Raw genomic sequence first — 22,507 nt, 5'->3', positions numbered from 1 at the left:
CAGAAGCAGAGAGGGACTCAGGGGAGGCCGGCAGGGATCAGGGTTGAAGTTTGAGTGGAGATGTGGATGCTGAAGCCGTTCCTTATCCCAGTGGTGCACAACCAGCTCGCAGACCGGCCCCCACCCCCCAGTGCAGATTGCGCCCCTTCCACTACCGAGCCCCTTGCTCCAGGCTGTCATGCACCTGCTGCCTGAGCCCATGAGCTCCATCGGAGGCAGGTTTTGCTCTTGGAAGGAGGGGAAGGGTGGGGGAAGATGCTGTTTGTTATTCAGGACATCCCCCCTTTGACAATTTTTCCCCAACAGCAAGTTGCTTGCTGTTCAGGAATCGACACAACCCCGGAAGCAGATATTCCCAGTCTCTGAGCAGACGCGCAGCTTCTTTCCTTGCTCATGGCCTCAGCCCAGCACTAAGGGTCCAGCCTGTAAACAGAATGCAGGGGTATTTGGAGGTCTGTGGCTGAGCTTGCCAGTGGCGTTATAATTTCAGACACATGGGCGTTGAGACATGAAGCTCTATTACAGCTGCTCCACGCAGAGCCCTGAATGGGCCATGGACAGCGACATCCCAAGGGCTGCACAGACTTGGGAGCACTACCGCTCACCCCAGATGCATCCCACTACCAGCGCACCAAGCCCCCCACTCCTCAACTCCAGCCTCTCTGGATGGACCCAAGGTGGAAGTGCCTGTACGATATGAGACGCCAGGCCTGAACCCTCACCGAGCTTCCCCTGCCATCTCATACCCGAGAGACCAGCCAAGCCATGATTTGGGCAAGAAGGACTTTCACACAGACAGTCAGGAGGCAAATGCAAAGCACTACTGATGTTCTTCAGCCATGGGGACAGGTTGATAGGCTACACATCTGTTCGAGATGCACAGATGTGCAAAGAGGGTAGAAATTCCTTCCCCCTGAGTGCAGGAGAAAGGTCAAGCTTTATCAACCGGAGGATGATGATTTTGTTGTTCCCATCGTAACCAAAATGCCTGCAGGATTTGCAAAAGGTTTATAGCCCCTTCCCCATGCACTCCAGCGTTTGCTTTGGAGCTCTCCGTCACCTTGCACTGTGCCGAGACGGGAATAAGACCCTGGAAACTGGTGACCCCAAAACAGCTTCTGAACTGGCCCTGGATGCAGCCCTCCCTAGAAGAGCCAGGCCGGCAGAGCTCGTTCTCAGACTCCTCCCGACAGGCAGACCCCTAAGTACAGGGCGGAGGAAATCAGCTTATGGCTTTGTACTGTGGCAGCCCCTCGCTAATGAGCCCCCTTCCTAATCAGCTTGCAGTCCTCCCGTCAAGACACGCAAGGAGGGCAGGCGAACAGAGGCGGCAATCATAAGACAAAACAGAGCGCCGAAATCCTGGTCCTTCTGCTCCACTCAAATACAAATAAAAAGCAAATAGCTGGCATTCTTTTCGCATGGCTGTCCCAGAAGAATTTCTCATTAAGTAGGGTCCTCGAGGCACAGCCGGCTTCTGGACTGCAATCCCGGCTCCCAAGGCCTCACTTTGTTTCTTTTCCTAGTACTTCTGTGCGTAACACGGCTACTAGCAGCAACCCCTGCAGTACCGAAAGCAGTGCTACCACTGCCACAACCAACGGGGGAACTACGGACAGCCAGTGAGACCTTACAGGAAGGTACAGGCAGCAAAACGCAGCAACCTCTGGGGTAGAGCACTGCTACTGCTTAACAGTTTAAGACTGGAAGGGAAGAACGGTATTGCAAGAGAAATTGGGGAGTGGGCATGCAATCCTCCTCGTGACAACCGGGACAGGATCAACAATCCTTTTCTCGGGGAAAGGGCCAGGAGATCCTAAATGATCACAGGGGCAGGATTTGGATCAAAGAAGGGCCGGTCTGAGAGGGTGCTAGTTGTAGCCGTGTTGGTCTAAGCATGTAGGCAGATGAGGGTCTTTGGGTAAATGTGGTATCTTTTATTAGACAAACTAAATAGTTGGAAAGATGATTCTTCACCAGCTTTGGGGCATAAACACCCTCCTTCAAGCACGTGCTCTTACCTCCCACATAAAGGTTAAACTGGGGTGACTTAGCAAGGGTTAGAGTTACCCAGGAATCAGCCACCCTGCTCGAAATCCCTGCTCCACGTTAATTTTGCCATCACTTTTCTCCAGACCCTACAGATGTCATTATCCACAGGAAGTTGGCCCCCAAAGAACAAGCTTCATGGGTGGCAAGACACAAGAATTAGATACATCTCTTGGGAAACTGTCAAAGACCCTCTCCCCTCGATGTATTTCCTGCTGTCACTCCGAACGTCCCAATCCCTCCTTTCACATATGCAATGGCAAGACTGCAGGCATATATGACCGGATGAGAGAGAATGGCAATCCCATGTGACAGCTATGTTCCCCAGTGCTGGCATGTAAGGGCAGGACCGCCTCAGAGACCAGTGCACCCTGTGTTAAAGGCAAGAATAGATGGGTACCTGCCATCACTCATGCCATGGATCCCCTGCCAACAACCCAACCCTTCCTCCCTTTGTGCCATTTCCTCCTCTAAATGGGTAGCTCTATTTCCACTCTGTTGTCCCAGATTTCTTTGAACTAGTGCTTTAGAGGAAACACCAGAGCAGCCACCCTGCAAAGGATTCTGGGATGCAGCCACACTTAGGAGGAGCCCAATGCACAGAAACACATGGCAATGGGGGGGAGACCTGTGAAACCAAGCAGGTAGATGCTTCAGAGGCAGAGAAAGGCCACTGAGGGTACCCCGTACATCATATAGATTATCACCAATGCAGCCCATACCGCAATGCTAACCTACCCCAAATCCAGCCTTAATCTCAATATGAGCCACCTACAGAAAAGGGTTTCTAGGTGGGATGGGAAACCATAGGGCACACTTTGAAAGCGCTACTCGGCTAACAATCCCTGGGGGAGATGTCCATCTTGCAAGCTTCAACGTGGCCACCCGCCCTTAAAGAAGTTTTGACGGACTAATAACAGCAAGGACAGCAAGTTTTGGCCTTGTGTGTTAATTAAAAGTTGGGGCTATTGCAACCTCGAGGCGTGGGGGAATGGGAGGGCAGAATTCAAGTTGCGTGGCCAACATGCTACGGTCTTGAGAAGAGGCTATAACAGGAGAGACAGCTGGACTCCTCCAATTAGTGAGGGAGAGGTTAGCCATCATCCCGGAGAAGAAGACTGGTGCAAGGAGCTGGCAATGTAAAGAAGAGGTGCCTCCCACAGCCAGGAGCCTGCGACACTTCGGCAAGGATGTGTCACTGGTGCAAACAGGCTCCCCCAACTGCCGCTTTCAGTGGCAGCATTGTAGCTGTCAGGTTGGGACAGAAAAAGTTTTGCAGCAGAGCAAGGGGATGTATCAGAATAGGCCCAAGCAAGGGCACACCTTGCACGTCTTTGCTGGTGACTCTGGACAGAGGTGGCAAGATTGCAGTACAGGGACACAGGGTGACAGGGGCCTGTGCTTTCGATGGGAGAGCAATGGCAAGGCAGACCAGGAGAGGTGAGGCTTCCCCTCAGAGGATGTGGGATGGCAGAGTTACTCCAGGCCTGGGCTGCCCACACGGGCACAGGCCAGGGGTTTCGTGCCATCCCAGCCTCGCTCATTCAGGACAGGGGTGAGGGTTGTTACAGGAAATGAAAGGTGATGATGATGGGAAGGATCCCCTATTGCAGTGGGCACCAAACTTTATGGCAGGTTTAACCCACGCATCCTCCCCAAGTGCCCACGCCAAATTAGCCCGCATCCCCCCCAAGTGCCAGGCAATCGCCTTTCCCTGCCCACACTGCTGCTCTGCTTTCTGCTCCCTGCCCAGCCTGCTGCTCCGCTCTCTGCTCTGCGCCCGATCTGCCCCTTGGCTGCCTGTCTCCTCCCCAGTCTGTTGCATGCCACACACAGAGGCTGCCTGTACCACTTGTGGCACCCATGCCAGAGGTTGGCCACCCCTGCCCTACAGCAAGACAAATAAAACGATGAATTAAATGAAAACCTCCTCTTTTTTTGAACTGAATGCTTTCCCCTCCTTTTTGAAAATAAACCCATTCAAAATTAAAGGTGTAATTATGACTTCTCCTATGAGACCTACATTTTCTGGAGTCTATTAAAACTGAATTAAAAACAAAAAACACCCAAATAGAAATTTCTACAAAACCAAATTACCGCACGGGAGGCTTGTCATCTGGAGCTGGTTTGCTGAAGTCCCAAACCAGTTTTCAACAGCAGTAGCCTTCTTGCAATGCACAACAAATATTCCAGTTCATTCAACCTGCTCGCTGAGGAGTTCACTCAAACCAGTTAGGAGTTAAAAAGATTGGAAGAGAAAACCAATACAAATAAGGGGCTAAGGGGATGAGATCTTCTAGCTCAAAAATCTTGAAAGACGGGGGACCAAATCGTTCATCCGTCCGTCCTTCCATTCATGTGTCCGTCCCCTTCCCCAAGACAGCAGTCATCATCCCCTCTCCCTCCCCGCTGCACTCAATGAACTCTCCATGCTCTGCTAATACTTCTTTTTACTAACCCACTTGGTTTCTATTCGTTAAGACCAAGCACCTTCAATTTGCTAGGCAGACATGGAAAAGTTTATCAGGCAATGTTTGGTATTTGAAACAGTCTTAAAATGTTGGGTTTTTTTCATATCCACTGAAACGCAGCACCACATAAACTCTAGCCATGAATCATTCCCTAACGAAATTAATTGAAAAAAGAACGAGCACATCAATACACTCTCCCCCGTTTTCTAACTTAATTAAAATAGAAGCACTAAGACCCAAAGTAAAACTGTCTTAAGCTACCTAACTATGTAACAGATGTGGATACCTCTAGCGTGTCTGCCTGGTTACAAAATTTAATAGAAAGATTAGAGTGAGCTATGAATCAGCATGTCCTAATGGTCACCAGCCAGTGAGTCTCTATCTATCTTAATTTTTTTTCCCCTAAAGAGTACAAACACAAGAAATATCAGTAAAATTAAATTTTTGAAACTAAGATTTAATGCTTGCCAATTTAAATCACAACTAAAATTGATTTAAATCAACTCCTCTTCCCATAAGGGGCAATAATGGGCCCTTGATGAGAAGTGAACAGGTCTATTTACTCACCAACGATGGTAATGGGATCACAGCATGGCGCACTGAATTTAACAGGGGGGAAACTAATCAAATCAAATAAACACGTCCTTGGCTTTTGTAGGTGTTGCTTTGCCAGTCGACACTTTTATCAGAAGAGATCTTTCTATTGGGGTTTTGAGCTATCCTGCATCATTCTAAAGCAGGGGTGTGATTTTTTAATGTGCACAGTAGTGATTAAAACATATATTTTCCTATTAGATTCCACCTGTCTTTTCTATAAAGGAAGAATCACGTAACTGTGCAGATGCAGCAGACACCTCTGTCATCGACAGTGGCATTTCTTTTATGGAGCTGTAATTGGAGCAGAGTCCTGGGAAGGAACAGAAATGGTTTTCTCCAATTCAGGAGCAGTCACTAGGTGGGCAGAACAGTTTGAGTACTACTTGCCCCCCTTCCCATCACACACACACACACACACACACACGTGCACGCGCACGCACGCATACACACACGATGTCTCACTTTCTCCCTTTGTTTGCTGCCAGTGGCCTTCATTAGTCACTGCAGCGTGGGCTCAGATTAATTCCGGAAAGTGAAAAAGAAAAACCCTGATCCGTGTGGAGGAGATGGTTCGGAACAATATTTCGGGTCACCAACGAGGGCAAGGCTCCTGCTTTCAGAGCTCGCACAACACATGACGCCAAGCATGCTGCCTGCCACATCCACGATGAATCAATCTTCACCTTGATCGCCGTGCAGAAAGCTGATTCATCCGGCTGGTGGGGAGGGGGGCATCGCACGGGGCTGCAGCACCTTTCATTCGAGGCTCCAGACACGTTGTGCTGACAGTGAGCTACACCCTGCTGATGTATTGTGACTGCCCAGCTTTCTACAGAGCAGGAAACCCAGGCAGAGAAAGATTAAATGATGTGGCACGGGCCACATGGCAAGGCAGTGGCAGAGTGATGAATGAAACGCCAGAGTCCTGACTCTGATCATCACAGTTCTCACCACACCTGCAAGCAGAAGTAAATCAAGGAACCAGAATGCACATACGCCTATGTGGCCCCTATGCCTACACCACAAGGCCACGAGTGATTGGTGGGGGGTCTTGTTTTTATACAGAGTGCTTCAACAGGGTACTCATATATAGGTTGCAGCACTGTCTGGGTGAAGGGAAATTGCCTCCTTGGTCCTACCAGGCCTGCCGTGATCCCTGATATTCCCACAGAGCACTGTCTCACTGCCATGCCACCTACCAAATAAGCAACACCTCTGCCTGCAGGGCCTGGGAGGTCTTCCATCCAAGGAGCAATTTGGCCCAATGCTCCTTAGCATCTAAGAAAGCAAACTCACCGCCCAACATGAAGCACTACAGACTTCAACGTACTTGTTCCACTTGTGTGAATACATAGCCCTTTATCAGTGCAGTGTCCAAAGCTGGGTAAGCCATCTGAAGTGTCAGGTGAGAGCCCTGCAGTTATTTATATCTAAATGCATAACTGGGAAAAGGCACAAAGAGGTCCTAATACAGCATAATGCACCATAATCAAATCCCAGCAGCACTAACGGCAACCTAGAATACAGAAGCTTCACTTATTGATATACTGAGATTCATATTATTGAGTTTTATTAATAACAATATATTAATAATACTAATGCCATATTAATACTAACGCCATAATATATTAATAATAACAACATATTGATATGATTATGATACGCTATATTGATATATGATGGATATTGATATCAGATTCATATTAATTAATACTGAGAGTCATATTTCATATTGTGTTTTAATGTAACATCAGACCTAACCTATGTCTAGCTTTGTACCACTATTACCGTTTAGGTTAGTGCTCTTCAGCAATCCTTCGCAGTCAAGGGTGACTATCTGCCATGATCGTCTTAAGATATAATTGTCTTAAGACAATACGATTGTCACAAAACACTGGCTAGTGCTACCCGGTTAGTTCAGGCTACAACTTCTGTTTTATCAGTTCCCTAATGGAGACATTTACACAGGTGCAAAAATGCCTGACTTATGAGAAAACGCTGAGGGAATTGGGCATATTTAGTCTCAAGAAGAGACTAAATATGCCCAGTGTACTCCATGTACTTGAAGGCTGCTATTAAATTCCCTCTTGCTATCTCAACTCCCTGCAGGGGGTTGGAAAGAGGATGGAGCTGGACTGTTCTCAGTGGGGGCAGATGACAGGACAAGGAGCAATGGGCTCAAGTTGCAGCAGGGAAGTTGAGGTTGGATACTGGGAAAATCTCTCACAAGGAGGGAGGTGAAGCACTGGAACATGTTATATAGACTCTGCATCCTTGGGACGATGTAGGTGGGGCTGGTCCTGCTTTGAGCAGGGGGTTGGACTAGATGTGGCCTCCTGAAGTCCCTTCCTACCCTCATTTTCTATGATGTTATGCCCTATCCCAGTGTAGCTTCCCCCTGTATGGGACTGAACTCATCTGAGCACCTTCACAACAAAGTATACACCTGTATCCAGACTGGGAGGGATTGGACCACTTGAAGTATGGTGGTGTGACTGAGTCCATAAGACTTACAGAGCTTTGCTATACGCTCGGGGTGAGCTGGATATAAAATGGCATGAGCTCAGAAGATGGCAGAATCGTCCACTCATTTGTGTGGCTAGAAACCACATACAATGTGGTCACTCCACGTACTTGAGATAGCAAGATATACGACCTCCAGTATATTTAAAGTACCAGTGGGTCCTCACTGGGACAGCTTGCTTCACTCTCCTACACCAAGGAAAAAACCCCCTGTTATTATGCTTTATTGATAAAGTCCTTGGAAGATGTTTTCTCAGACCCTTTCTGCCCATCAATATCTTCAATCCAATTAGACAGTTAAATCGGAATTTGCTCTTTCCTTGGATCCCGGTGGATTTGCTCTTTTCCAGAATTTGCTCTTTTCCTTGGATTCCACGTGCCAGGAATCACTTCAAAACCATTCCCTCAATAAGCCTGCCAGCTCAATTGTGAAAATAGCAAGGGTATAAATTAATAGGTTCCTAAAAAAATTGGGACACATTCATGCGTGATAATAATTTAAGTCAAACTCCACCCCCTGCCCTGACCCAGCCCAGAGATGAACCTGCCAAAATGAAACAAAGGTCTGGTTTTGCCACTGCAAGATCTCTCTCTCTCTCTCTCTCTCTCTCTCTCTCTCTCTCTCTCTCTCTCTCTCTCTCACACACACACACACACACACACACACACACACACACACACACACACACACACACACACACACACACACACACACACACACACACACACACACACACACACACACACACCCCCCCCCCCCGAGCTCTATGAGAATTACTTGATTCTTGAAAGGAAGAACTGATAGATGATTTTTTTTATTATTATTATTACCGAATGCCCAGTAACATGGCTGCAGTGGTTTGAAATGCCACAGTGTATTCTGTAACCCTCTTCCCAGCAGTTAGCAGGTATGGATGGATATCTGCCACCTTCGCTTTCCCACCCAGAGACTCCAGGATTGCTTCTTATACTGATATAATGCCACCAATTTTGTAATACAAGCAAACCTCTCCCAATGCAACATAGTCTCCTGAGCTTGGGAGAATTGGGCCAGTTGGATTATCACTCAGGAATTAGCATTGCTACCATACTGTACTAACTTCAGCTGTTTACACTCTCTTGGTATTACTGGAAAGCTGGTGACCAAGTACCGGTATTCTTACTCCTCTCCACCATTACACCTGGAGACGCTGAGACAGCGGGTGCACAAACACTGCATCCACTTCCAACTCTCTGCATGCAGTGTGTGGGCACTGTGCTTCACCATGCTGCTCTGTACTGTAGCAGTGGATGCCCTCAGTCTTACTTAGGATCTGGTTTTCTTTACACTGGGTGCATCTACATGTGCACAGTTCCTGTGCAGTAATTTAGGTTAGTAATTTAGGTTAGGTACAGTACCCAAAAATTACTGCACAGTACAGTAACGCATCTACACATGTGTGCCCGTAATGTGCAACAACTATAGTGACTTACACCGACTTGGGCGTAAATTTGCTAACTGCATCATGCAGATAGCAAATTTATGCCTGATTAGTTACTGTGCAGTAAGGCACATGTAGACGCCTTACCGTGCAATAACCCTTTGCATGTAGACTAAATTGGGACTAACTTTAGTCCCAAGTCAGTCCACACACAGTGTTCCTGTGCTATAATGCCTGCATGTGTAGACGCTGGCGTAAAACCACCTCTGTGTAGTAATGTACTGTGCAGCAAATGCATGTGTAGACACACCCACTGTGCAGGATCTGGCTAGCCTCAGAGCAGCGTTACCTCCTAAAATCATCCCCTGCACTGCTTTCTCCAGGAACGTGAGTTTTCCTGGGCATGCAATGAAAGTGACTGTGTGTTCAAGTTAAACACCAACTTGCACAAATGTCTTTGCACGCACTACCTTTGTCAGACCATCTGGGTCCGGACTTCTCCTTCAGTGGGCCAGTTACAAGATGGCTTAACTTGCAAGGCTTGGGTGGATGTAGGATAGACGCAGCAGCAGAATCCTCCTTGCACCTGACAAAGTGGCTGTTGTTTATGAAAGTTCATGCCTCTAAACCAGTAAATCCTTAAGGTGTCACCCTGCCCTGCCTTCTGCCTGACTTCAGACTAGCACGGCAAATCGCATCTACACTAAGGATAAAGAAAGAAAAAGCCAGTCCGCCACCAGGAACTACTGTATGCCATGTTGCCACCCTCAAACAAAAAAAAAAATCAAGACTTTAGACCCCCAAATGAGATTTCTGTTAAAAAAATAAATGTTCACAGAGTTGCTCTTGATTGTCTTCTGGTGGTTGCACCGTGGGGATGTGCAATGCTTCCCACGCAAAGTTTTCTGTGCACCTAGGAAACTTTTCCTTCCATGAATGTAGAGATTCCCGAGAGACGCCACGACTCCCACAGCAGGCACCTGGTGACAAATGCTGAAAATCCTATGACTTGCCATGGAAGGAGGAGAGCTGGCACCGCTGAAGGACACATTTATTCCCCCTTTCCTAACACACCTCCTCTTATCATAAAAGCAATGCATTCACAAGGCTCTGCTCATCTTCTCACACTGCAAACAAAGCTGTGCCTCCCAGGAAGCCACTGGCATTATGGTTCTGCAAGAGGCGATCCCAACACCCAGTATCCCCTTCAAGAGGCCGATGGCTGGGAGATATGCAAAGGAGACAATTTCTTGGAGATTAATTACACCCAAGCGCTGAAAGCCAAATTGCCACATAAGGGAACAGAAAGAGTTTGGCGAGCGTTACAGCAGGTTGTCTTCCAGCAGCTGTGTTATTGTAGATATGCATCGAGGAGCAGATGTTCAAAGAGCGCTGGCTGCCAGCTCTTGAAAATAAAGACGCTCCCCCCATCATTACCTTGCCTTTTGCCTGCTTCAAGCAACTGGAGTTTTGCAGCATTACAGTAAGTGACACGGAGATAATTTCCCAGCATTCATATGCACTTTCTTTGTACCCTGAAGTACCTTGTCATCAAGCTGTCCCCAGCATCTGCAATACACAAGCACGATTCCCTTGGCTTGTGGCATGCTGCTGATGTGACTGCCCGCTGCCTGGCAAAGCAGGGCTGTGATGGCAGGTCTGGGAGCCAGGGCAATGCAAAAGCATCGTACTAGCAGCAGGCACTTGAAAGCAGCCACATCTAGGTCCATGAGCTCCTGCTCGGGAGAGGGGATGCTCAAAGGGATGCTTAGCCACCAAGTCCCCTGAGCTCCTCAGATCCTGGAAACTGACAATAACTTCAGTCCATCTGTTGCTGGCTAGAAGACTGCACCCTCCTCTGTTGGAAAAGACCTTAGGACCACTGATCTCTACCTCTGTCACCTCCAAACCACTTCTGGGCAAAGCTTTGTATCAGGGAGCAACCCTGAAAGACGCATGGTAGTGCCACCTGGGTCAGGATGCAGCAGTGACTGAGCAGGGCACCTAACGAAGTGAACTCAGGTTCACAAAAGCATGTGCTCTCTCTGTATTGATCTTATTTAGTCAGTCTATAGAAGTTTATCTACCCTGTCTTCAAACTGACTTCAGACTCACATGGCTAACTACCTCTCCCTGCGCAAGGCAGGCTATCCCCAGGGTTTTGCACCTCCATCCAGTGTCAAGTCCAATTCAGGTTCCCAGGCATCAGGTACAGAAGACCTAGTTGGCTCCAAAGTCCACAAGTCTCCTGGGCTGCCTGTCTGCTCCAACCACCTGGCACAGAGCACGCTTGATAGGGACTTGCAGCCAAGCTTTTGTAGCCATGGGACTGGCTTCTGCCAGGGCTTACGCTGAGCATAAATGCTGGGCTAAGGCCCCACCTCCCCCTGCAAAATGAGCTCTCATATAAAGATGTGAATGAGAAGCAGGAGCGCTACCACACTGTCCCTTTTTAAGAAAGTCACACATCTTTCCTATGGGAACTCAGTCTTGTACCCCTAACAAAGGAGGAAATGTCCTGCAGAACAGGATGTGTTTTAAAGGGTCTTTTGTGGAGAGCATCACCTTAATGGGAGAATCCCAATACTGCAGTGAAGCACGCTGTAAAAGTGTGCAATTAAGTACTAATTATGAACAGAGAGCTGCTCAAGGAGGAGGTCGAGGGTGTTTCATTCCTCCTTTGCTGCTGGCATTTTCCTGGCAATGCTCTTTCTTGCTGATACCATTTGCCTTTCGTACCCAACGGAGGACCGGAGTGGCCAAGGCGCCCTGCACCGCTTGCAGATGACATACATTTGAGGCATCCCTCTGGATTTGTAACGAAGCCATCTGCAAAGGGCTGGTGCTGGGTCATTCAGGCACCCAGGGGGACAAAGGCAGCCACATGCACCACTGGTTACATCACCTTATGCACCCCGGGCTCCAGCAAGGGAAGAGCCTTAGCCACCTTGCACCCATAGGCCATTCAGCTTGCCTCCAGTGCCATGCTCTGGTGGTGCCAAAATAGCCTTGGACTTCTTGTGCCATCACAAAACAACTGTGTTTTACAAGGGCATTATGGGTGCACAGACAAGCACCTCAGAGGCTGGCAACCTTGATTTACAATACCGGCCTGACTCCAATTTTGCTGGCTGATGTGGTGTAACACCCCCGCCTCTGGCTTTCCACTCACACCCTGTAAATCAGGAGCAAGTCCACAGAGGCACAGGCCTTCCAAGGAGCACTATTTCACTGCCAAATGTCAACCCTTGTTGTGGCCTTAATCGTTATAGCAAAGCCTGCAGTCCCCCAATTAGATCAGGGCCTCGTTGCGCAAGGGAAAACCCTGATGCCAACGAGTTTACAGTCTAAACGGACAAGACAAAGGGCATGAAGGGAAAACACTGGCGGAGAGAGATGGCATGACTTATTCAAGGTCACACAGAGTGGGTTGGCAGCATAGCTGGCAACAAACCCTTTCCAGACCACTTCTGGGCAATGCTCTGTATCAGGGTTGCTCCCTCTCCTTGGCACCTGAGAGGGTTGTAAGGCGATGGGGGGCATGAATAATAGAAAAGCCCATTTCCCACCCTCCATTCTCAAGAAAAGAAAAGCCAGTTATGCTTCGACTTGCCAAAATAATTCACCTCTGGAGGGCCAGAAAGACTGGACCTCAAGAAGGAAGAGAGAAATGGAAAACACAGGGATTGCTTGCATACAGGCTGTATATACACTGAGCACTCCCCCCTGTCCGCGACCATGCTGAAGTAGGGATACATCTTCCTGGAGGGCAGAGTGAAGCACTAAGAGGCTTTAGCACAGCACTAAAGCAGATAATTGTGCAATTAGAAGTGTTAAAAATTGACAAAGCCCCAGGCACAGATGAACGGCAATCTGGCATAATGAAGGAAGCAGTAGGAGATACAGAAGAAGCCTGCCACCACCGGCAGGGTGGGCAGGGATGAGGAACAGGAATACAACCTCTAGTTAAGGGGAAAGGACATTGCTTTATTACATTCAGCTCATGTCCGACAAAGGTAGGGACGGCTCCTGTGAGGGGCCGTGCATCTGCACGTCCTGCAATTTCAGTGGGAACGGCAGGATTAGGACCTGGGTCAATACTTGTAGGGACTAGAGCAGCGAGCAATAAGCGTGTCCCCGCCGCACGCAGACGAAGGGAAGACAGCAAAAATGAATGTCTCCAGGAGACTGCTTTCACTTCTCTCCTCATTAAGAAGCAGCCTCGAAGCCAGGCACAAATTGACGGCTTGAGCCAGCAAGCTCCCAGGAATTTAAAGGTGTGGTGAAAAATCATAACAGTTGCATGACCACATAACCAGTCAGGGGAACTGCGCCATCCTGTAGCTATGCAGAGGGCACACTCCCACAACTTCCAGGAGTGCTTCAGTCCATTTCAAATGCAAGAAGGAAAATCCTGGAGGTAGCAATAGAGACAGACAGGGTCTGGAAAGGCATGGTTCCTCTTGGAGCTGTTTGATCTGGCCCACAGAGCAGGTGCTTTGGCGGCGCTCTGTATGGGAGTGGAGGTAGCCACTGGGGCTAACACTCAAGTCAGTGTTAGGGCCACGGTTTTGTGCATTAAGCAAACAGGAAAAGCGTGGTTCCAAATTGCATGATGATAATGGGATAAGGGCCAGGGAAGAAAGAAATACAAGGAGACCAAGTAAATCAGCTCCAAACTGAACAAATTTGGCTTCAGGCAGCAAAGTGTGGTGGAATTTTTGAGACTGGGATGTGGAAATCCAGATTAGCAGACTCACTCCTTCCCCCACAACAATGACCCATGCCAGGTGCCCCAAGAAGACCGGGCCCAAATTCCTGGAATAACAAAAAAGGAAATAGGAGACATGCCCCCCTCTCCCCAAGAGATGAGCTTGCACCCTGAAGTCCATGGCGTTGCAACTCTCATTGCTGTCACTCTACACAATAGACCGGCGGTTGTCCTCCATATCCATGCCAAATCCTCTTTTCATGGATCAGGGGAAACCTGTGACAAAGCGTCACACAGGAGACCAGGCACCAATGTCCCTTCGTCAGCTTGAAACACGTGGCCTTTCAATAGCATGGATCTTCCTTCCCCCATATTACAGCACAGGGGTAAAAATAAGTGGACTTCCCGCACCCCGATTCCCTGCCATGACTTCATGTTTTTATAAGGAACATTGCAAGGGAGACTGGAAAAATTACAGAGAAGCCAATATTTGATATGCCCTGACACTGAGACAGGAGATTGGGCTAGACAGACCTGTGGGCTGACTCGGTACGTTATTGGTTAGGACTCCCATGTGGCAGGCCCATCAGCAAAGCCAAACCTATTGAGTTTGGACTCAATCATCACATGGCTTAGTCTTGCCTACGTGGCAGGCACCATTCCATGTTATAACTATGGTGTGCGATTCCCTAGCACAGTTTACTCCTGGCCACACACTCCCATACCACGATGCCCTGAGCACAGCTCATGCTGCGTGTGGCCGGTGACAGGAGCCAGGCTAAAGATACTAGAGATGTACACAGCATCCAGTTTGGTTCAGATATAACAAGCAAATAGGGGAAAGCAAAAGGGCTTAGGGACTCCCAGAAGCTGACAAGTCATTAAGGCTCGACCTAGGTGGCCATCCTCTAGCAAGCAAGAGATTAAAGCAGCTGCCCAGGTGGCAAGACCTATGAATGGACCCTTGCAAAGAAAGTTGTTGGGAGAAGAGCGTGAAAGAAAAAAGAAACCCAGGCTGCAGAAAAAGCAGCCACAGCCGATGGTGTCCTGAATTGCTGGTCACTACCTGCTTCCATCAAAATGCTCCAAGAGGCACTGGTCTGAGTTTGATTGCTCGGGAGGAGGACAGACTCTGAGACCCTGCATGGCATTAGCTGTCAGTGGCCTAGGACCTGTGATGCACAGCCAAGCCCTTCTGATCTGCCCATGCAAACGCCTTCCTAAACGGCCACCGAAACAGAGAAGCCAGCAGTACTGCAAGTAGCACGCAGCTTCAAAGGGGGCCGGCCTGAGAAGGGAACATGCTGGGGTCTACAATAGGTTCGCTTATGCTGGCCCTGGGAGAAGCTCATAGCAGCCGACAAGTGACAGCCAAGAGAGCCAAGACCCTCATCCTCCAAAACCCTTGCCAGAGGCAAATCTCCACCCGATGAATGGAGGTTACAGTGTGCGTTTGAGCTGCTTTGCTTCTGTCTGGCAGAGGGTGGAGAGGCGCATGCACACCCTCCAGTCCACAACAGGCTTGTTTCCTTCCACCTACCCTGCAAAGTCCCCTGCCAGGTGGCAGGGATCATGGGGCAAATAGCACATTCCCCCCAGTGCCCTTCCCTGCCAGCAGCTGTGGCTATCACATGCACTCTCCGTCCTCTTGAATGCCAAGTCTCCAACTGGTGCTTGTACCTGAAAGCTTGCAAAGAACAATTTTTCCAACTATTGAGTTGGTCTAATAAAAGATATCCTGTTTACCCAAAGAACCGTGCCTGCTGAAGTCTCCAACAGAGCTCACAATCCCCTCCTGCCCTCACCCCGTCCTGGGTTTCCCTTTGCTGTAAGAGCACAAACACGCCATGCTCTGCTGACAACTGCGGTCCCTCCTCACAAGCTGGCACACAAGGGAACCAGCAGCTCGATGGCTGTGACACTGTCAACAGGCCACTTTGGCTGTGGCTGGGTCTGCAGGGTGCTGCTGGGCAGAGACTTGAGCAAAGCATCAAAAGTATCCCAGGTGACAGGCCACACACCGAGCCGATGGAAAGAGATCTCTCTCCCTCTGCACCCCAGTCAGCGCAGCGGGGCTGGGACATGGAAGAAGAGGGGACCAAATCTAGCAGACAATGGCCAGGCAGCAACACGTCACAGAAAACCACCCGTCTCCATCTCCTTGCTCTGGCAGGTGTGTCCCTGACACATCAGCAGAGCCCTGAGGGGGTGCATGTGTGTGTATGCGTGCATGTGGACTTGCACATGTGCACTTCGGGGGGGGGGCCCACCCCTCCCCACAGTCATGTCCCCACATGCCCACAGCGATTTCCCTAGACAGAGACTAACCCCCCTCCTGGTTACCTTCTGTGCTGTCCCCAATTTCTACCAAGATCCCCCTCCTGCCCCTTACCCACGCCAATGCAAACGGCAGAGAGCTCCCCAAGGAGCCCCTGGACAGGATGCCAGCTGGGAAGTAGCTTACAGACTCCCAGCCCCAGAGTTGGGGGGGTTACCTGGGCCCTCTGGAGATCTCACCTCTGCAGGAATCCCCAACCTGGCTGGGTCTCAAGCCCCCTTCCTGCTTCAGGACAGCTCATCTGCAGTCAGGATCAATCTCTCATGCTTGGTATATAACCCCAGAAGTTAGTCTCTCCCTGTCCTCAAAAATCTGCCCCAAACAGGAGTCCCACAGGCATCAGGAAGGCAAAACTCTACTACTCTTGGTTCAGAGATGATACCTTTTATTAGACCAGCTGAGAAATTCCAAAAAAATATTTTTTTTTTCCTTGCAAATTTTTGGGCTCACACAGCCTTTGTCAGGCTCAGGGAAAGTTAAAGACGATAATACGTCCCCATAGGTAGGAAATAAACTACAGGCAAATAAACTACAGGCCATTAAGAAATCAGTCACAGCGTCACTTCTTCATCACGATCATAAGCCTTTAAAGGAACCCCCAGAAAACAAACCCATATGTCACCTTGCCGTAGCTCCTTTTGAACTCAAGGTGCTTTACAAACAGTTAATTCATTAAGCCTCAAAACAGCCCAGTGGGACATCATTATCTTTTCTGTCCCACGGCTGGGGAAGGCAGAGGCACAGAGCGGCTTATGCAGCAATGTCTGAAGTTACAATTCGTTGAAGTCCCGACACCTGGCCACTGCAAACACAGCTTGACGGGTCTGCATCTGGGTTTTAACATGTCTTAGCAAAGATGCATTTGCTAATATATTCAAAGATGCCCTTTTGCTTAGGGTAGAAGAAGCCCCCCCGTGTCCTTCTCCAGGGGTCCTGGCTGACCTCCCAACACTGTAAATAATAGTAACAAAGAGAGAAAATTAACAGAAAGTCAGCTAACTTTAAAACCATCCACCTTCAGGTGTTCGTGCATAGACTCTCTGACCAAATCACCTCTTGGCTTCAGGTGCACAGCAGCAGCTGCGAGACCAAAGAGGTGGGGGGTTTTAGATAGAGGCGCTCCAGTCTTGGGCAGGAGTGATTTGGGATTAGGCAGGCAGCAGACCCCCCGGGCGGATTTGTGCCCTTTCCAGGAAGGATTGTTCTGCACTTTGCTTCCCTTTTATCTGCCTTTCAGATAAAGGTGTCAGTTTTCTCCTCTCAAGGAAATGCCACCCTGGTAGGGGATTGATTGGAGATCTAACAAGTGACAAAGCAAACGTGCGGTGACAAGCCTCCCCGGGCCCTTTGGGACAGGCTGGCAGGATGCAAAGGCATGCTGATTAAAGCCATCCATTCCCGCAGCCACGTCCGTCCTAGCTACAGCACATACGCTCACACGGACGGGTTTCTGGGGTGAGCTGCGCTCGGCTGTGGCATGGGTATAAATCACAAGCTGGGGGCAACGGGCTCTGGAGCAGAAGCATAACCTGGGCAGTGGATTTTATTGCTGTGAATTCAACCTCAGGCCCAGACGAGGCAGGACAACAGCCTTACCAGAAAATACCTGCTTTCGGGACTTGATTCTGCACTGCCCTGTGTTACAGTGGTCTCCTGTTCGCACAGGTGGAAAGTTCAGCCCGTTTTGGCAATTGGCACCTGCTTGGCCCAGGGGGAAATGAATGCCCAGGCGGCCGGGCAGGGAATAATCAAGCCTCCTGTATTTGTAAACTTGTCCAACTCTATCCCTGCTATGCCAGTAAAAGCTATTACCCTAAGACATTCTTGCCTTTTATTTCAAGTTCATTTTCCCCCCTTCACACCCCCACAAAATGACAGCTTTTCATTAAAAAAAAAAAAATTCCCCTCTTTAGGGAGCAATAAAAAATGAAGGGGCCAAGTCTATCGCCCTTCCCGGCATCAGCAGCACTTTGCTTCTTGCATATGCCCACGGATCGCAAGGGGAATTGCTCATTATTAAATTAAGTGCCACAGACCTCGCCAGACCCTCTACCTGGGACGAACTGGAACAGCCCCGCTGGGAACAAGGAAAGTCACTGTGAATAAGGGCGAAGCAATCTGGCCCCCAGGGTAAAAAAACAAAAAAAACAACAACAAAAATCCAGCTTCAATACACAAGGGAAAATATGAAAGCCTTGCTAAGTGGCTTACTTCAAAACCCAGCAGCAGCAGCTTAGGAGAGGAGATGTTGCCATGCAGAGTTTGAGCGAATGTTTTCCAAGAAGAGTATAAAAGGATTATTTGACAGAGGCGTTACAATAACAGCTCCCCAGCCCAACACCCCATAGCACAGCCCGGAGCCTAAACCCCCTACAACTCAAAACAGTTTGAGTGCTAAATCCCTGGCGGGGAAAATCTACCAAAAGTTATTGAGCCATAATCTATATGGAGTGAAGCAAGACTGTCTACACTGAGCCCGGTGTCCATGAGATCAGTTTGTCCTCATCCTCCAGTAGCCAAACACCAAGAAAACCCCATAAAAACTCTAGGTCTGCTTTTGGTATGGGCTGGGGTCCCTGCACCTCCTGTCCCAGGAGAGGGATGCCTTCACTGCTAATACAGGAGCAGGCTTTTTTCCTGCAAGGTGGTTTAACCCCTTCAAACTCTTCGGAGGTACAAACCCCCTGGCAAAGAAAAGGTAATTTTCCAAGATAAACTGATGGAGATCAACCCCAAACAGAAGTTAGGGCCTGACCTCAGTAAGTTTAACACAAGTCCAACTTGTCTCTACAGGGTGGGGGGGGGTTTAACCTCAAGAGAGTTCACTTGTTTTACCCATAGGTAAAAATCGAAGCCAGCAGCAGGGATACAGCAATACACAACATGCCCCAAAGCAAGGCTGCACATCTGTCTCTTACATTACATGAGAAATATTCCAGGCTTTCCCTTTGAAACATAGGAGCAATTTCCCCTTCCTCCCACTTTATTTTTTTAAAATTGGAGTAAATTTGACATGCTTCAAATTAAACCCAGAACCGAGGTCTCTGGGGCTTGCAGCTCTGAAAGAGTACAGGTGTTAACACCCAAGTCCCAGCTAAATCTAAGACAGGGCTACTAAATCTCATCAAACTCCCCTTTACACAGGCTGATCCCACTTCTCTTCAGACAAATGTGCTGGAGCAGGAGGAGAGAGGCAGTGGAGTCGAATAGCTGGATCCTGCGCCCTAGGACTCGGGTCTAAGCATGAGCAGGAGCTGAATTTTAGGCATCTACATTTTGCCATAGAAAAGAGGCATCTCAGCTGTTTAGCACAGTTGGGGGGGAAGCTCCTTTGGACTCAGACACCTACATTTCAACCCAAGTGCCAAGTCCTTGTTTAGGGGTGCCCTGGAGTGACTTGCCCATGGCCGGCGGGCTGCGCAGGGCAGGGGCTACTTGTGCCTGTACCACACCGGGCGGGAGAGGACACGATACCGCCCTCTGAATGCGAAGTACCCTGGCTGCCACAGCTGCAGTGGCAGCTCTGACATGAGACTGAATCAGAAGCCAGGCCCTGTGTCGCCAGCATGGCTGGACACTGCCAAACTAATGCGGCCTTCAGACCTCTGCATTTCAGCGAGCACGTGAAGCGGGGGACAGAGCCCGCAACAAGCAGGGACCAGGGGCGCAAAGGGTTCTGGAGTCGTGGGCGATGGCGAGCACGCCGCGCACGCAGGACAACCCGGATTTGTTTGAGTCCCATCTGCCAGAGTCGGCTCCACTTTGAACTCTGCAGAACAGTGTCTGCGGCTGCCTGGCCAGCCCTGCTCTGGGAGGGGCGGTCACCCCACTACATCTCCGGCTACACCTTCCTGCCTGCATCTCCGGCTCCAGGTCCTGGATCTCCACCTAATATCCCTCCTATATCCCCGGTTATCCCCCCTCCATCTCCGGCTCCCCTTCCTGCCTGCATCTCCGGCTCCAGGTCCTGGATCTCCAACTAATATCCCTCCTATATCCCCCCTCCATCTCCGGCTCCCCTTCCTGCCTGCATCTGCGGCTCCAGGTCCTGGATCTCCAACTAATATCCCTCCTATATCCCCCCTCCATCTCCGGCCCCCCTTCCTGCCTGCATCTCCGGCTCCAGGTCCTGGATCTCCACCTAATATCCCTCCTATATCCCCCCTCCATCTCCGGCTCCCTTTCCTGCCTGCATCTCCGGCTCCAGGTCCTGGATCTCCACCTAATATCCCCCCCAGCTCTCTTGCTAGAGGTCCCATACCCCGCCTAGACCTCCGGCTGCCCCGTCCCGCCTGGCTCCCGGCCCCACGCTGCAGCCCCCCGTCTCGGAGAGGCCCGGGGCTCGGGGAGGGGGCTCCCGGCGCGGGGCACTTACCCCCGCAGCCCAGGCGGGCCAGGAGCAGGAGCAGGAGCAGCGGCAGGAGCAGCGACAGCCCCGCTCGCCTCATGCTGCCCGGTCCGGCACCGACGCCTTTGTCCGGGGATGCTGCGCGGCTCTGAGGAGCCCGCGCCCGGCCCCGCTGCATTGGCCGCCCGCCCCGCCGCTCCGCCGGCCCCCGCCGCTGATAGGCGGCTGCCGCGGCTGGCCCCGCCCCCTGGGTACCGCCTGTGAGGCGGCTTGGATGCGGGCCCGTTCGGGGCTGTCGGTGGCGTCGGGGCGGGTACGGGTCGGGAGCAGCCTGCCTCAGGCAGGGGTTGAGCGGCATGGCCCGTGGAGGTCCCTTCCAGCCCCGCTTCTCGACGGCTCTCCAAGTCGCAGCGAGGGGTGGACATTAGGAAAAAACTTTTTCACCAGGAGGGTGGTGGCGGTTACCCAGAGAGGTGCCAGACATGCCGTCCTTGGAGGCGTTTAGGACCCGGGTAGACAAAGCTGTGGCAGTTGGGGCCCGTCCTGCTTGGAGCAGGGGGGCCGGACTAGATGTGACCCCCCTGAGGCCCCTTCCCACCCTCATTTGCTGGGAATCTGTGACTCAGCCATTTTTAGGCTCAAGCATGGCTCCAGGATTTGGAAAGCGGGGTGAAGACGTGGAGGCGCGTCCACACAACTCACACCACCTCACGTCTCCAGGTCAGCACCTGTACTGAGATGCAACAAGTGATTCTGTTTCAGATCCAAGCCAAAGCAAACACCACAGCCAGCTTGTTGCCAGATTACATCTCAAGGTTAAAAAAATAACCCTATTCAGTAAAATAGGCACACTTAAAAAAAAAAAGAGTCGAAATACAAGTAGGCAAAATTGTTCAGCATCTGCTTTCTGCCCTGTGTGACAGGAGACTGGGCGAGAGGAATCGCTGGTCTGAGGCAGCCAACGCCAGTTCTTATATTAACAGCTATTGTCGTTAGTCCCAGAGTCATTACTGTTAAATGTATGTCTCGCACTCAGATTTATTCACAAAATCTAGCCTTCGTGAGCATCTTGACAGTGCCTCCAGTACTTCCCTGCCATATCTGCGCCTGGGCTAATATGACCACAACTGAATTAAAGTTTTTTGCCAGAGTCTGCACAGTCATCAGGGCTGTGACATAGAAGAGAGATACTACCAGGAATGACCAAGAGACTGTCACTTTGCAGAATGAAAGGTAGTTTAAATAGTGGCACATCAGACTATTAAAAAGAGAGAGGGTCCTTAATATCTGTGGAGAGAACATAAGAAGATAAGGATTGCCATTTTCTGGGTCAGACCACAGGTCCATCTTGCCCAGTCTCCTGTGTTACATGGGGGCAGAAAGTGGAGAGTGAGCAGGGTATGACCAGGGTTTTTTCCCCTAACATTGTTTCTCTCTCATTTGCAGCCTCCAGCATATAGGGTGCCCACACATGTGCACTGAGGCAGCTCCTACACGCTGTAATTGCATTAATTGAGTCTGCTGGAACATGGTAATTACCGTGCTGTAGCAGACTCCAGCGTCATGTGTATCAGTGTCCCCGTGCTGCAGAAAGGTGGCAAGGGCACTTTAACTAAAGCTCGTTCAAGGGGCTTTAAAGTGCCCCCTCCACCATTTTTCAGTGTGGGGATGCTGATACATGTGACGCTCTGAGCGCTTTAATTAAAGTGGCTCTTGGAGCTGTGCCTTAGTAGAAATACCACGCCCTGCTCCCAGGAACTTGGTTTTAAGCTTTGGCTGGAGCAGGAATCAAAGTGGGGGGCGAGGGGGTGAAGCTGCACCACTGCACCCCCCTGGACTCACCCCGGGACTCAAGACACTCCTTACCAGAGTCAAGGCAACCTCCTCCCCTCAGAAAACATCAGCTCCTAGCTTTCATGTAAAATTTTGATTATAAAGCAGTTGTGTTTCAAAAAACTCAGAAAGACCGGAGCAGGGCAGAGTGCTTTTAAAACGATGGCTTCCTATTTGAAATCTCTGGGTTTATCTTGGAAATCATGTTGCACACCT

General features: G+C 50.0%; 1 protein-coding gene across 5 annotated transcripts in view; it reads right to left on the bottom strand.

The window, feature by feature from the left end:
* PODXL (podocalyxin like) overlaps positions 1 to 20,634 on the bottom strand; it is a 76,132-nt gene extending 55,498 nt beyond the window's left edge. For all 5 annotated transcript variants that reach the window (XM_090041551.1, XM_090041552.1, XM_090041553.1 and 2 more), the window contains exon 1: positions 20,486 to 20,634. In XM_090041551.1, coding sequence (XP_089897677.1) covers positions 20,486 to 20,558 — 73 coding nt within the window. In that variant the 5' untranslated portion in view covers positions 20,559 to 20,634. The remainder of the gene's footprint in view (positions 1 to 20,485) is intronic.
* Positions 20,635 to 22,507: the final 1,873 nt, after the last annotated feature.

This window comes from Crocodylus siamensis, chromosome 4 (genome assembly GCF_052110815.1).
Source record: "Crocodylus siamensis isolate JL-2025a chromosome 4, ASM5211081v1, whole genome shotgun sequence".
NCBI classification, from domain to species: Eukaryota; Metazoa; Chordata; order Crocodylia; family Crocodylidae; genus Crocodylus; species Crocodylus siamensis.
This window is presented reverse-complemented; position numbering and strand designations above follow the sequence as displayed.